At 39.2% G+C, this 16240-nt stretch overlaps 2 protein-coding genes across 5 annotated transcripts in view; one reads left to right on the forward strand and one right to left on the reverse strand.

The window, feature by feature from the left end:
* Positions 1-16240, reverse strand: part of inppl1b (inositol polyphosphate phosphatase-like 1b) — a 31954-nt gene that overhangs the window by 14390 nt on the left and 1324 nt on the right. Inside the window, exons 2-6 of one of the 4 annotated variants that reach the window (XM_069694336.1) lie at positions 15346-15439; positions 11788-11909; positions 7837-7868; positions 2991-4155; positions 1661-1724 (exon numbers count right to left, since the gene is read on the reverse strand). In XM_069694336.1, coding sequence (XP_069550437.1) covers positions 1661-1724; positions 2991-3127 — 201 coding nt within the window. In that variant the 5' untranslated portion in view covers positions 3128-4155; positions 7837-7868; positions 11788-11909; positions 15346-15439. Of the gene's footprint in view, positions 1-1660; positions 1725-2990; positions 4156-5107; positions 5161-7836; positions 7869-11787; positions 11910-15345; positions 15440-16240 lie in introns of those variants that run through there. The other 3 variants (XM_069694335.1, XM_069694337.1, XM_069694338.1) reach the window with 3 other exon arrangements.
* Positions 4074-14648, forward strand: arr3b (arrestin 3b, retinal (X-arrestin)). Its single transcript, XM_069694600.1, has 13 exons — positions 4074-4274; positions 12317-12377; positions 12473-12517; positions 12609-12802; positions 12948-13007; positions 13083-13156; positions 13278-13413; positions 13505-13589; positions 13690-13762; positions 14003-14140; positions 14299-14376; positions 14474-14497; positions 14594-14648. The coding sequence occupies exons 1-13, from the start codon at positions 4074-4076 to the stop codon at positions 14646-14648; spliced, it is 1224 nt and encodes a 407-aa protein (XP_069550701.1).

Raw genomic sequence — 16240 nt, forward strand, 5'->3', positions numbered from 1 at the left:
TTAATGCCTATAAATTGTCCTATATCGGACTTCAAATAATATAACTGACCAGTTTTAACGTATATACTTTATCTGCTTGTTAGTGGATGTTTCACACAGGACCCCCCCCTCTGAAATCTTGCTTGGTAGAACAAAGCAGAAGTATATGTATTTGCATGACAGAAAAAGTCACATAGGGCGTCCCAGAGGGATTCAGAAAGCTGTGCTCTGTGGCCCAAAGGAGAGGTGACAGCACTGACAGCTACTTCCTAGGTCTAGGAGCTCTTTTCTGTTATGTTTCACTGCACCCTAACATTCCCAGTTCATCTAAAAAGGCCCCACAAAAACAAATGTCTTTTGGCAAGGAAGTTTTATACATGCATATGTTCACACATTTAAGTAGAAGACAAGCTTCCTCTCAAACTTTCCACAAAACCATGCACGGCTACACTTCAGTGGAACTAAAAGCAGTACAGGCAAAACTGAAGATGAAATGAAGGTGCTGGTATACGCACTCATAGTGCTACCATTCACAAAATCAACATGGTGCACATTAGACCACAATACTGAGCGAGCTCTTTTCCTGTGCCCTCTTTTTAGAAGATTTTTGTTTTCATTTCGCGGTGAAAGAAACCGATTTTTGGCTTGAGCTACCTGGTCTGCTCTGCCAGGAACTCTTCAAATAGTATTTTTTTCTACCACAAGGATCTCTTGAAAAGCAATTAAAAAGAAATGAAAATGAATAAGAGACAGTGAAAGACAAAATTGGCCCCAAAATATCTCCATGGCCCTCTTGGAAAAACAAAAAGGCAAGCATGCAACTACTGAGTAAGTGGAGCAGATCCAGAAAGGGAAAATACGTACTGGAGGTTTATACTGATGGCAGTGGAAAAACAACTGAAATAGCAACAGAGTTTAAGGTCTTCATTGGACAGCAGAGGATTTTTCCAAGTCAAAGGCTTAAAAACGACTGCCAGACAATCGTTATTAAACGAGTTATTGGACTTTAGTATGCAGACACAGTTAAAAAAAAAAAAAGTCTGAGATGATTTGTGGTTTAGGCACCGAAAACGTTTATTTCTCTCACTTTTTTTCACCTACTGAATGTGTACATGTGTACTTTTGTGGTTGCAATCTTTTCTGTTGTGTGTTTTTTATGGTATAGTAACTAGGTCATCTGCTGACTACATGGTCCAGGTGCTCAAAGTATCAAAAACAGACGTATACCATCTCCGGCTCAGACTCTGCCACATCCAACACACTCATGATGTTTAATACAAACAGCCCCATATATACACATAACAAAATAAGCACACCCATTGGTCAATGACCCAGTGTGTGGGTTGAGTAGGAATCTCTGGGACATAAAAACAATTTTTCCTCTGTGCTGCTGAGCTCATGCAGCAAGCATGCAGCCACATGGCAGAGATGCCATTCAAACAACAAAGTCACTGCAGTTGTAATATACTCTGTGCAGAGAGAAAACACAAACATGTTCCTGTTTTCCTTACAGAAAGCAGTAACAAAACATTCTTTCATACTTCTGACTCCCTCTGACTGTCCGTTTTCTCCTTGTGTGTACAGTTTGTGCCAAAGTTTCATGCATCTATTGTGTTGTTCTTTACACTGGTTTTCCTTTTCCAGGCAGAGCATTCAGTGTCGTGTCGTGAAGAAGGCTCACCTGAACTGCTAGAAGACCATCTGTATCAGGAAGAATACGATAGGTGTGGACATGACGTTGAAACCTTTAGAAAACAAAAATAAGAGCCTTTATTGGCATTGGACATTTTTACAATGCAAACAATCAGAGGGAAAAATATATTTGAATTTATTGTTTAAATAGGGGCCATAAAGTTTCATGGTCCTTTAGCTGGAGTTCCAGCCGCTGTAACTTTCTTCACAAGGCACCAGTTGTTTTACAGATCATTAATGGTGCGTCTTGTTTTAGTTATACATGCGTAAACGACACTTAGATCATCATCAACATCAGTCACCTCAGAGGAATTTGTTTCAGGCAACACATAAAGATGAATGATCCTTTTAATCGATCAGCATGAACAAAGTGGATCCATGATAGAAGGATGACTAAATACAAATCAAAGCTGTAGAGAAAGTTAATGAAATAAGGAATGAGATACTGTAAAAAGAATGAAGAGAAAGAAGGAGCACTTGGAGGGGCCAGGCTCAGCTTTCAGGAATGTTTCTGGCTTGGGCTGATGAGCAGTCAGCGTAGTGCGGTTGCTGGAGCTCCCGCCCACTTTCAGAGGCCCCAGGGAAGAAAGAGGGGTAAGTGGGGAAACAGGGAGTCATAAGTTAAGGTCTGATAGGCTGAGATGGACTTTATTTGGACAGAACACTGACTAATCTGGAGAGAATGGATATGTGAAGTGGGGCCATGCTGTGCGCGCCACTTTCAGCTATAGTAGCACCTTTGCTGCCTGCTGGCAGATGATTGTGAAAGTGATGGATAAGACAGGGTGAGAGAAGCTGCTGAGTCAATTATCAAATGGGGACATTCTGTTGAAATTAATTTATGAACAGTCAACCAAATGTCAAAATCTAAATGTTTCACAAAAGTAGGTAGTTAGGTAGGCTGTACATACAGAAGTGGTTTATGTTTCTTCTCAGAAAGCGCAGTATTTACTACTTCAATGAATGACTGAAAAATTCACTTGATATTTTCAAAGGAGTGAAACACTAATAATTAGACATATCGAGTAATATTCAACAACTTCGCAAAAGTGACTTAATGTGAGGGCAGAGGGTCACATTTTCTAAACTTTTTCTTTGCTACCAAAGATTTACAATTATTGCAAACAAGAGATTCACATTTACAAATCCCCATAAGTACTCATGCAGAATATACTGTCTACAATATCATAATAGCTCGACAAAAAAAATTACATTTCATAGGCAAATGTGGTTGATTGTGAAAGCTAAGACAGCTGCCCATCCTCTAAGTAGGTGAATGTGTGTGTGTGTGTGTGTGCATGTGATGTGTGTGTACTCACAGCAGGCACAGTGCATAGGCTCCTGGCACAGATTCACTGTCTCTCACTAGGTAGCTGCCATCCCTCCCTGCCCGTGCCAACAAGTCCTCTGCGTGCACACGGCTGATGTCATGATGATACCATGCTGCCGTAGCCATGGCAATCAATACTGAGCGATATGTTCATAAAAATAATCCACATGAGGTGATGAACGTGAACTAACACAAGTTTTAATGAAAGTTTACTTAGATTTGCTAAATTGGCATCCCGCCGGAGGTCTGTCAATCAAGTCATCAGCAACAGAGAGTGTTGGTGTTTAAAACTTCTCCATGATCCTTTTCTTCATTAGCCAAGTGTCAAACAGGCAGCCCTATCAGCTAGCACTTCCTGGATCCCTGTGAGTTCCTTCTGGGTCACACATCCTGTTGCATTGAAGGAAGAAAGAAGAAACATCCAGCTGATTGTGAGGTTAGTCCACTCCAATAACGACCTGCTCTTCAGCAGAAGATGCAGTCCACTTTTGTGGTAATATCCTTGTGTAGAGAGAGACTCGGTTTCAGTTTTTGGTTGCAAGCTGTTGCATCCAGGTGGGTGTGTTGCTCCAACAAACACAGACCCTCACAGCAGTGCCAGGGAGGGAGGGCGGAGGTGGTAGAGGGAAAAAATAGTGAACGAGAGGTGCAGAGTCTGAATGAAGCAGCCACCCCTGAGGCAATGAAGGTGCCTCTAGCTTAACCACAAACACAAGTCCTCCTCTGGTCCCAAAACAAAAGCCCCACATGCAAACAACAGGGAAAGAAGAACCAAGAAAGGCAAAACAAACTCGAGCTGCACACAGGGCGCCCACACACTCATGCACGCACAGGGCAGAGACAGAAACATACCAGATGGAACTCAGTCAGCACTAAAACCAGACAGGCATGCAACAGAAACCAGACTAATTCAAATGATTTCCCAGCTCTGTTGCCATATAAGGGAAAAGCAACACCCTCCAAAAAGTTCAGCTGATGACTAGAGTTGTCTTTGCTTCTTCCGAGCCCAGATTCCATTTAGAGTATGTCTGGTTGGATGTAGGCTACTCCGGGGGTCTTACTTTCATGCTGGATGTTTTGTGTGCTGGCGTGGGTGTCTTGTCAGAAGCGTCCCCGTCAGCCCCTGGCGTGGTCTCCAGCGGTTCTTCAGAATGCTGTCAGAGCAGAGGGAGGGAGCGGAGAGGCAGAGGACAACCCCGTTAGAGAGCAGGGCAGACAGAGCAGAGGAAGTGACTCGACATTCCAGATGGCGGACATAGCCAGGAGAATTCTTGTGAGGGGCTCAACTTCACCACCCGTGTGTGAAACAGCAGACTACTTCCTTTTTTCTCTCTCTCTCTCTCTCTCTCTCTCTCTCTCTCCCTCCTCCTGTCTATTTTCTTCTTCCTATTTTCTCTCTGCCCCTGCACAGTGTCTTTCCTTAAATTCCAAACAGAAGACAGAGTTTTCCACTCACAGGTGACCTGTTTGGTTAATCCTTTCTTACTTATTTTTTTTTACACATCCTAAGACATTTCCTCTGCTGGCTTTTACTTTCACCCTTTCTTTCTCCCGTCCCAACCTTTTTCTCTCTGTCACCCTCCCTTTACTGTTCTTACTCTTATGCTCACTCCTTCCCTCTCAGCAAAACACAGTCTCCATATGGTTATGATCATTCCTAAATTTCTTATTTTGCCCTCCTAGAACATCATCCATTAGTCAGCCCTCCTACATCCCTCCCACTCCATTAGCTGGAGCGTAGAACTCTGTGGGAAGCTGTTTGGTCCCACATTTACTGTTCTGCCTCTCACTACTCAGCAGAAATGTGCCGACCACCAACCGCAGACCCCATAAAACAAATTGACGCAACTCCATCCCAATCTGATGATGCATCTCCTTAACCCTCAATCTGTAATCAATTCTTCTTAGTATTGCTACAGCACATAATTGAAAGACATTTAAATCATGCCACTGAAGCTGTCCGGCAGTACTTTGAGCTTAATGCCAACATTGACATACTAACATGCCCACAATGACACTGAAAACATGCTGAATTATTAGTTAATGCTTTTACATGTAAATGAGTTTACACAATCCAAAAAAAACATGCACCTCAGGTCAGGTTACCTGGCGCCGGCTAGTGGCAGCCTGTTGCAGCAGCTCCCCCCTGAGAGCCCCCCCTGCTGTAGCGAAGAAATTTCCCCTCGGGGATTAATAAAGAGAAATAAAAAAAAAAATTTAAAATCCTGATTAAACCCATTAGCCAGATAAATCTCTCTGTCTGCTGAATGCAAAGAGGTCATATTATATGGGCGCAGCATGTGCATCAGTAATTTCAGCCAGCTGAAGCGGCTAACTTTCCCTTTGGCTCTATGCTTACTTGAATGGGGATTTTTATTTATTTATTTTTTTAAAATATATATATATATATAATAAATGCCATCATGAGGCCCTTCTAGACTATCCAAGTGTTGTCATACCGATTTGATCACATTCCTAAAGTAAAACATTTCATATACAGTTTATTCACCGTTTTAAAGCCACAACAGTGGGAGCGGGCTGGCTATGGTAGAGCCTTTTACTTAAGCATATATCGGCAGTGTTTTTGTAATTACACTCACTGGCAGCAGGGGGTGACAAAAGTTACAAATGACCAAAATGTCAACCTCATGGTGATGCCAGAGAAAAACTGTGAGATCACCAATTTCAGAGGGATTCAGTGTCTTGGGACCATGAACATCTGTATAAAAATTTAAAAGGCAAGCAATCCAGCTACTGCTGAGATTTTAGTCTGAACTAAAGTGGTATACCAACCAGCCATCAGAGCCACGACACTAGTGTAGCAGAAGACTTGGAAGATAATTTTATACCGGCAACATGAGGATTTATGAACCCTGAAGAACACACAAACATAAAATGTCCTGTGTTTTTAACTATAGGTTTTGAAAAAGCGACTGGAGATGGATTCACTGACATCTCGTGAGAGAAGCTGAAAAATATATTTGACAAGCTCTTCATCAGAATATAAACTGTGATGAAGACACATCTCTGATGATAGCCGGATATACTTATAAAAATCACAGAATTTCACCGTCATTATGAGAATAATCCCCTGGTTCCCAGATAGCTGTCCATTTATCACAGTCATCATTCTCAGAAACAAAAGTTGTGTGATGTTGATTTGGTTCCTGTAGTGTCTGTTACTCAATCCAGCTCTATCAAAGGCTGTGCTTATGCAAGCAATAGCTTGGACAAGGTGTACTCCAAGAATCGCCCGCTCGCTTTTATTTTCCACACTGACGGTGAGATCAGCTTTTGAATTTAATTAACATCATTTCATTTAACTTGAGTCAAAGCCCCATATCTGGATGCCAGGGATGCTTTAAGAGCTGTGGCTCTGCTAATCATGGAAATCCATTACTCTATTATAAAATCAAGGCCAGGCAGTAAGGCAGGTCTCGACTTTATATAAGAGACAAAATCCAGAATATCCTAAAGAGAAATACAAATCCATTTCGTAAAGAATTTAACAAATTCAGTGTTACCAAAAGCAGCTCGATTAGAGGATAAACTGGCTTTACAAAAAATATATTTACTATAAAACATCAAGAACAGTTAATTAAAGTTGTCAGATTGTGTTTTTTAGAATAACAATACACTCTTCAAAGTAAACCTGAATTAGAAATCATTGGTAAGTAAGGGCTCAGGTTGTGGATGACCTGTCTTAATAACAGCTACCTTTCCCACTGATGGAAGTAACAACCATTTAAAATTTCAGCATGAGTTCAGTTGAGTTAGTGAGTAGCAGCTACTAAAAATACATCTGGTTTAAGGTAACATGGGAGCTGCAGAACATAAGCGAGAGACGGCTAGTGTCTGTACCTGCTTGACATTAAGGCTGAGGTCATAGTGCATGTTTCAAGTGCATGAATATCTTAAAGCAGTAATGTTGTCTAAACTACTGTACACCTACAAATCTTTGTTGAAGGTTTCGCTGACAGCCCTCGGCACTGCTCACCATTAGTTAGAGGTTGTACTAATTGCCTCTGCGTCTGCAGTAATGGTGTCCCAAATTCACAACACACTGAAGACCATGGCGTTAAGAAGTGGTAATACCATTGTGGAGTAATGCACTGGGACAAGTCAGTAGTCTATTCGAGGGACAATGTTGACTGTCTTTATAAACTCTTTGCCAAAAATGGCACCAGCTTAACTGTAAGGGGCTTATGTGACAGTATGTAGCCTCGCAAAGCCAAAACTGGAAGAAGAAAACTTAAGAGAGACAGTTCATCATGAAAAGGTCAGCTCAAGATTAATCAAGGTTTTTTTTAAAGTGAATTTATCCCAGACAGTATTAAATGGGATACAAAAATACAGGAAAAGTCACCAATTATTAGATAATGTATCTCTATTTCTAAGCCTTTAACATTACCTATTTAAGACAAGATACGACTAAAATCTCAGAAACATTACAAACCCGTACACAAACAACATTTACACATTTGCCATACAGATATTTCTAGTTATACCAGCAATGCGGGATTGTTGTTTATCCGTCTGCTAGTTAGAGTAATTAAAACCCTGTGGACAAGTGCGTACATCATGGGTTCCACGATAGCCTCCTCTGTCGCTGTTGTTGTGGTTGTAAAATTGTGGATAAATTGTTTTGAACATTATCACCTCCACGAAATGATTCACAATCAGAATTTGATCAATTCAGCCCGAAAACATTTGAAAAGTCTAAAGCTGCATGCTTGAATTATTTCATCCACATTAGACTTCGCATAGGGCTAAACCTGAAGTGTCTCATGCACATGCTTTGCCCACAGAGCATGCCCAATATGCATTTCTCTGACCAGTGTGGGAAAGTGAAACCGGATACCAGATTCTGTAAAACACAAAATTTACCAGGCATTGATAGGCTTAACCAGCAGTCTGGGATCTGGTTTGGGAAGTGTTGTTGAATGTAACAGATGTTCATGTTTGTAAAAGTTCTGCACTGCAGGTTTTAAAGGGCTTTTAAGACAGCAATTGTTTCTTTTAAAATTTCTTGTGAAAAGTGTGGTAAGAGGAGTGGAGAGATCTATTGGCATCGACAATTATCACGTGTTACATAAAATCCCCATGTTCCACATAAAGACGTCACTGTTCCCACACACCTCCATTCTTCCAGAAGTAATTGTTTGCTTCAACTTCTTACAATGACTTATTGTATAATGGAGCAGTCTCTGGCCTGTTTTACACAACTCCTTAGCTGTTCAGGATTTTGTTGCACTGACATTAACAATAGAGACATGCACTTAACAGTGAAGCTAGATGTTTGATGTAGAACACTAATGGGGAATGATTGGGAGAGCTTTAACCTATTAAAGAGTTGTAACTCCTAACTGATGATCCAGCAGTGTGATTCACAGCAGTGCTGTCCAATGTAGGCAGCTTTAAAGAGATCTCAAACATCGTCCCCAAATGATAGGTGAAGGGAGGCCAACACAGACATCTACAAATCTCATTTGTTATCCATGACTGCCAGGGTGTGACAATCCAGCCATAAAACCAATCATCCAGCTACCTCGCTGATCACTCAATTACTCGTGGTAAAGGAAGTGTGAAGATCCAATGCAAACCCCAGTGCATGCCAATTCACAAGATGGATCCTTCAGAGGTCACTGCCAATAAATGTGGTGCTCAGACGGACGTGAAAGCCAAGTCGAACCTGCGGCTCCCTCCCTAATGAAGGAGTTCAGCTTCAGAGACACACATTGAGGTCTATGTGTCTGATATAGTTGAATCTATACCAACTCATCAAATCAAATATACCACACTTTATATAGCCAATTAATCTGGAATGGGTGGAAATTAAGTTATATATTTCTCTCAAATACACAATAAATGACCACTAATTCACTTCCGCTTTTATATCCCCAATAGGACGATAAAATACATACTCTGATTAAATTACTAAACCAACCTTGTTCAAGACCATTAACAGTGGAACCAACTGCAGAATGATTTTCGAATCAGATTGATGCTTATTGTAAAGCCTTGTTGCTCGCACAGCAGCAGCAGGCCACTTAGCTTCCTGTAAAACCTTCCATGAGAACAGATTGTAGAAGGCTTGATAGAGGAGACATCTGCTGTCCTGGCTACCAAAACAACTACAATCCAACTAATACCTCTCTAGTCCAGTCTAAGCTATAAGAAAGGAAGTCCTTGAACATTCACACAGTTCAAGACGATCCTAACTGTAACTTTAGCAAGGTTGTAATTTTAAAACTCTGAAGCAGGATGTCATACAAATACTTTACAAAAGAATAGTTGAACCACTAAAATCAGTATTTTAAGCAGGTTATTATAGTCTAAGACTTATAAAAATCTAATATCAGTGGACAGGTTGCAATTTTTCTTGATGCTATATTTAAATTAGGCATTTGGGGGACATTTTTAACATTACTATTGATATTGATAATAATTTGTAGTGGTAGTATTTTTAGTAATATAGAAAACTATACCCAGTGTTTTGATCAGTCAGGATATTCAGTTTAAATAGGTGAAATTACACATGCATTTCTTGACTGCTGCTATTCATGATTATATTTGTGTTCCTGTACTATAAAAAAAATAAGGAGGCATGTATGTGAAAAGTGCACAATATTATTTATGTACACATTAACTGTCATTTTTTGATCAAAGTCAGATATTGTACAAAGTGGCCAACATAGTTTGACAACAAAGTCACATATGTAACATTATTTTTACCCGTGCTGTGGACCAAAAAAGTAGTGATATAATGAATTAATCAGATTTTCTCTGAAATAGGCCCTCCTTCGGGCTGGGTAAGCTGAAGGGAGGGCTCAAAGGTTGGGAGGTCAAGGTATAAAAGCAAGCGGGAAACGGTGATTGGCACACGCACACCATCAACAGTGACAGATTAGAGAGGACAGCGGAGAAGGACTCATTGACAGAACTGAGAGCACAGTAAGTAAGCTGCTTCTCTTATTGACCCACAGCATTGGAAACAAATTAAGATGTGTCCCGGTTTTTACTTTATAGGAATATAAAACACTTTTGTTATCATTTATCATTACTAACAAGAAGGACAAATTTAAGATTATGCCAAATTTGAGGAGTATTTTCGTGATTATTTTCCTTAAATTGTAAAATCAGAAAGATACTCTTAATACCAGGATGTTATTCAGTCATGAGTCACTGACTATAAATCTTTTGGATTGGACTGCCACAATTTTTTTTATTTCCAACTAACCAGTGCACCTAATAGTCATCGATTTTGTTAGTCACCTTTTGCATGTTTTGATAACGCAGTCATTTAATCTTTTTTCATTTGCAGACTGGATCTATAACTTTTCCATCAACATGTCAAAGTGAGTATTTTAGCTTTTCCACAAACTTCAGCAACAATGCTGACATAGTAGCTGGTTTAGATCAGAGATGTTAAAATCAATTGTTCTTGCTAGGTGAGGCGATATAATACCATAAAAGAAAAATTAAACACACCTACTTAAAACACTGTGTAACAGTAACAGTTTCTGCTGTCCCAAAATAAAAAAAAAAAGTTCCCTTATTTGTAAAAATACCTAATGCTAATGATATGGGATGATATGATCTTGCAACAGTACATTTAAAAATACTACTCTGACGTCGTCTTTCAATAAATTGTTGTTTCTTTGTTCATTTGATGGAAACAAGAGTAGCTCGTTCAGGGATAAAAGTGATAATTAACAAAAGTAAAAGTAACAATCTGACACCTTGGCAGAAGAACGTAGTGTCTATGTCAGGGGTGTCAAACTCATTTTAGTTAAGGGGCCACATACTGCCCACTTTGATCTCAAGTGGGCCAGACCAGTAAAATCATAGCATAATAACGCATACATAAAGACAATATTTCTCTTTGTTTAAATCATTGGTGAAGGTTTTTGGATGATAAACCCTGTTTTAAGGTCTTTCTACAATAAACTAGAAACATAAAGACCAAAAACTCAGACATCAGCCCACTGTTATCTGCCCCGGCTCTCCTCTGCAGATTCCCTCGCTTTGTGAGGCGTTTGACGTCAAACGCCTCACAAAGCGAGCAGCCAACGCGGCTGCCTGTGGCACCGAGCGCTTCTTTCTCCGGAGCAGACGTCGCATTTACGCTGTTTTTGAAGCAATTACTGGATCGATTAAAACAAAAATAACAAAACGTTTGTACTCATAAACCTCCATATTCTCATAGAAATGCAATTTATGTCTTTCTGTAATTTTCACACTTAGCAAAGTCATCCGGCGGGCTGAGCTGGACCCCCGCGGGCCGTATGCTTGACACCCCTGGTCTATGTTCCCCCAAAACCTGTAATTATTTTATACATATGTATATAATTTATCCAGGAAATGGATAAAATCTTATTAAGATGGATTGTGTGGCTCTTGGAGGAAAGATTTACAAGACAAAAAGAAAAGCTTTAACAAGATTATTTGGCAAACACCCAAAAGAGGCAAAAACCAGCCAGAATTACTTGTTTGTGTTTGGTATATGTACAGAGCAAAGGAATTGCACTCACAGGGGAGCCATCTCTGGGACGTTTTTCTATATTGATACAAAATTCATGCAAGAATACATATTTAACATGCAATGGATCTACTCGCTTCTGAGTTTTACAAGAATAGATCATTGCTGTTTGTCTTGTTGTCAGATAAGATCAGTTATTAATGACTAATACTGGACATGAAATAGCTTGGCTGAGCCAATATTGAGCAAAACAGGATATTTCAAAATATTATACAGTGTTGCTGATTAACATATATGGATTTACCAGGTCCCACTAATGTCCAGATTAGACACTTGTACCCGCAGGTTCTTTTCCATTCTCAGCACTAATCCAGCCTCACAGTAGAGGGGCGAGGTGGTGGGAGGAGAGTAGAGGAGGGGGAGATCCTGTAATTAGAAATGACAATCATGGTTGATTGTAGATGTACAAAAATAATGACATAGGACAACTTTGGAAATAGATTAAAAAATAAATGCTTGCTATGAAATTAAGGAGAAACAATGACATTACGGGGAAAGGCACATTTGGACGCATTCAAAAATGTTTAGTAAGTTTAAAATACGAAATCGTACTCTGGTTTATTTTTTCTCCTTTCTCAGGGTATTTAAGAAGACCAGCGGGAATGGAAATGTAAGTGGCCTCTACAATATAGTCATTACAGGGCAACCCTCGGGCAAAGGGAGGAGTGCAATTTGTATGTTGCTCTTCCAGCTCCCAGAAATAGCTTCCAAACTCTTGTAAACTCGGTGGAGGACTAATTGTTTTCCTCTTTGCTGTCCTCTGTGTTTCTCAGATTTCCCTGTACTTGGGAAAGAGAGACTTTGTGGACAATGTGGATTCAGTGGAAATAGTTGGTGCGTGACACAACTGCAGCCTAATAACCTTTATGTAAATATACATTTACATGTGTATATATTAGGCTGTGGATTGATTCTTGTCCTCTTTGCAGATGGAGTTGTTAAAGTGGACCCTTCTGGTCTGAACGGCAAACAAGGTACTTTTTATACACTGTCAGTGATTCAAGTTATGAGCCCTGAATTTAACCAACACAGACTAATATGCATCCATATCCTTTTCCATTGTAGTATATGTCTACCTCGCTTGTGCCTTCCGCTATGGAAGTGAGGACTTGGATGTCATTGGGCTGTCCTTCAGGAGAGACATCTGGATACAGCGTGTTCAGGTGTATCCACCCTCAGATGCAAACTTAAGTAAATCACCAATGCAGGAAGCCCTGCTGACGAAAGTTGGAGAGCAAGGATGTCCCTTTTTCTTCCAGGTGAGGAAGCACAATCTCACTCTTTACAAAACATCAAATTAGTCCTGTTCTTACTCAGTCCAATGTTATTTTCATCACCCACGGATCATAATTCCCCCTATACTTTCAATTTCTAAGTTTAATGATCATGAATTTATTGTTTCAGATGCCAACAAATCTCCCATGCTCAGTCGCCCTCCAGCCTGGCCCAAATGATGCTGGCAAGGTACAGTTGCAGTCCATTTGATCATACCCTTTCTTTCACTCTTCTACGTTAAGCTAAATGTGTGTTCTGTTACAGGCTTGTGGTGTGGACTTTGAGATTAAAGCATATGTCGCCGACAAACCAGACAGTGCAGATGAAATTGAAAAGAAGTACGTCTGCCCAAAGTGAAAACGTACAGTCAGTCCAGTCCTTGTAGTCTTATTTTGCACCCTTAATATATAAAGAATCAAGGAGATGCACTAATTATCCATGTCTTCTTTCTGGTCTTAGGGACACTTGCCGTCTGATGATTCGTAAAATACAGTTTGCACCATCCAGCAACAAGGCTGGAGCCAAAGCTGATATCTCCAAGCAGTTCATGATGACTGACAAACCAGTCCACTTGGAGGGCTCTCTTGAAAAAGAGGTACTTGGAAGTTTACAAACTGCATTCTTGGCTTTTAATAATATTATATACTGTTGCTAAATTATTCACAATAAATTATTCTTATTTTTAGATTTATTACCATGGAGATCCAATCACTGTCAAAGTAAACATCAACAATGAAACAACCAAGACTGTAAAGAAAATCAAAGTCTCAGGTAAGATGGAAGAAAAGGGTTAAAACAGATAAAGATATTCAAGAGTCACACATTTTCGCTGCTACTTGTGTGTCATTAACTTTTTTTTTTTTTTTTTTAGTTGAGCAGGTGACAAATGTGGCCCTCTACTCATCTGACACTTACACCAAGGATGTCTGCTCAGAGGAGTTTGCGTAAGGCTTTAATTGCATGAAATAAGGCTTATAAACAAGATTCCATTTCATTAATTTAAAAAGTGCATTTTCTGCCAATTTAAAAATCAGGTAATGCAAATATCATGGTATCTTTACCCAGCTACAAATGAGGAAAAAAGCTTTAATAATGCTCCATTTCATTTTAAATTTTAAGCATGGATTAAGATCGTGAAGTGAAACTCATTTTTTATCATTTCTGTATCTCACTACTGCACACAGAGAGACAGTGAACGCCAACACTACATTTGAGAAGTCCTTCCAGATAATCCCCCTGCTGTCCAACAACAAAGAGAAGCGAGGTCTTGCTGTGGACGGACGGCTAAAAGATGAGGACACCCACCTAGCATCCACAACACTGTAAGGCATTCATGGTCTCTCACCAAAGGGCTTACAGTGAGACCAAGACAGGGTTTCATCTTATTGAGTGGCAGTGATGCAGCTATACATTGTGTCATCCACTTATGGAGTCTTACACCAAATCCTCTGAAAAGTAAACTATTCCTGTCTCCTCACAGGAGTCAAGGTGAAAAGGAGATGCAAGGAATCCTGGTCTCTTACAAATTGAAGGTCACTCTATCTGTGTCCAGTGGAGGGTAAGACTGAACTGAATAGAAAATATAAATTACCTTTATATTTTGTGACTAACTCTGCAGACTAATGGTTCCTTTTATTGTTTCCCCATTACCAAAGCCTGCTGGGTGGCCTGACAGGAAGGTAAATATTGCATTTCCATCATTTGTTTGTCATGTGCGAAAAATTAAAAAAAATACTATTGAATACAATTTATATAATAAATCTTTTATTTTTCAGTGATGTCACTTTGGAGCTTCCTCTGATTCTGATGTCCCCAAAACCTGCCGGTTAGTGTAATGTTTTGCATATAATTGACATTCAAATACTTCCGAAGACAATTCACTTAAACAAGCAAGATAGCAGTAAAATTTTCTGTAACTGATCTGATCATCTTTCATGTCATGCCCTCCCCTTTTGTCCAATTATTTCATGTCATTGCTGTGGCCTGAGCAGAAGTGTAAGTATAAGTAACAGATAAAATAGTGTAAATAGTAGTAGTGGAAAATATGTATTCACTTGTGGCTGTGATGTTTGTGACATGATGCCAATATTTTTCTCATGTGCAATTGTGTTTTTTTTTAACCACAGTACACTGGAATAAATGCCCATTTAGTTCAGGTGAGGTCAACTTAGATTCAGTAAATTTGACAGTGTTCATTTCTTCAAGGGTTACCGTGCTTTCTATAACATCTCAATGCTAAAAACATTCGATCAAGTTCATAAAAAAAAATATATATATTCTAATTCAATGACTTTCATTTGTAAAACAAGCAGTTGGATAATTAAGGTTATAAGGTCTTCGGAAAGAAGCAGAGATGTAATGGCCCTTGAATGAGTGCACTCTTTCACCCTTTAACCCTGTTGCAGTTGTGTGTAATATTAAATTTGACCCATCCTGCTCCACTCCCCAGACAAAAATCACAATTGCACGTTACCCATTTTATTCGTGGCTGTATACAAAATTTGATAACATCCATTCCATAAATTACCTTGGTGTGATGTTGCCTGTCCATTTCACACACAGGGCAGACATAACAATTGAGTCCACGGAAGGATGAGACAACCAGCGAAGGAAAATCATCTCTGAAAGAGAACAGAACCACAAACGAACTCAATACCAAATAAGAACAGCTCAGCATGCAATGTTCTTATTTCCTCTGTACATACCCATTTCTATTATGAATTACTGCAACAGCTCTATCACTGTGTAACATTCATATGAATACCATCATTTTATTTTGTAGAATTAAACATGTACTGCAAATCTGTTGAAGAAAATGTCCTTTAGTAAAGAGAGTAGACCTTTTACATGTTATAATTCCTGAATATGTAGCGCTTAATTCATCCTTAATCTTTATGTCATTTGAGCAGGGAAAAATGATGAATGAATATGCAGCTGTGGGATGAATAAATCCTACTCTTACTTGTATCATTCTTTATAGACAAGAGAAATAAATAAACACAGTTCACCCCCCAAATACTCTTATCTTTGTTCATTTTGCTCAGTATTTTCATGTCAACAATTTCATTTTATATTTAATGCCGAGAGCTGAATTATCAACAAAGTGCTACACTACCAAAAATGCCACATTAAAAATGTGTATTAATCATTTTACAAACAAGTTTAAGCCAAATTTGAATTAATTTCTTACAAAGACTTTGATATACTTTTATATCTATATTAGAAGCAATTTAATAGTGAGCCCCATTTAACATAAAAAACTGTGCATTTCATTGTTGTTCCATCTTACAGCTGTCCGTCATAAAATTAGCTCTTTTAGGTTAGGTTAGGTAGTTACTTTATTAATCCACAAGGGGACATTTTTTTTCGCTACAGCAGCATACAGGAAGCAATAAGATAATAATAGAATAATAAAAAGCAAT

Source organism: Brachyistius frenatus, unplaced genomic scaffold (genome assembly GCF_029030835.1).
Source record: "Brachyistius frenatus isolate BFR_SWC_R1_liver_20210118 unplaced genomic scaffold, ASM2903083v1 Contig_17, whole genome shotgun sequence".
Taxonomy (NCBI): Eukaryota; Metazoa; Chordata; class Actinopteri; family Embiotocidae; genus Brachyistius; species Brachyistius frenatus.

Excerpts from the sequence above, each read along its gene's own strand:
- arr3b (XM_069694600.1), top strand. The coding sequence starts at position 4,074 with ATGTTTTGTGTGCTGGCGTGGGTGTCTTGTCAGAAGCGTCCCCGTCAG. Across the intron at positions 12,378-12,472 it reads GGATTCAGTGGAAATAGTTG|ATGGAGTTGTTAAAGTGGAC; the intron begins GTGCGTGACACA and ends TCCTCTTTGCAG. Across the intron at positions 14,141-14,298 it reads CACCTAGCATCCACAACACT|GAGTCAAGGTGAAAAGGAGA; the intron begins GTAAGGCATTCA and ends GTCTCCTCACAG.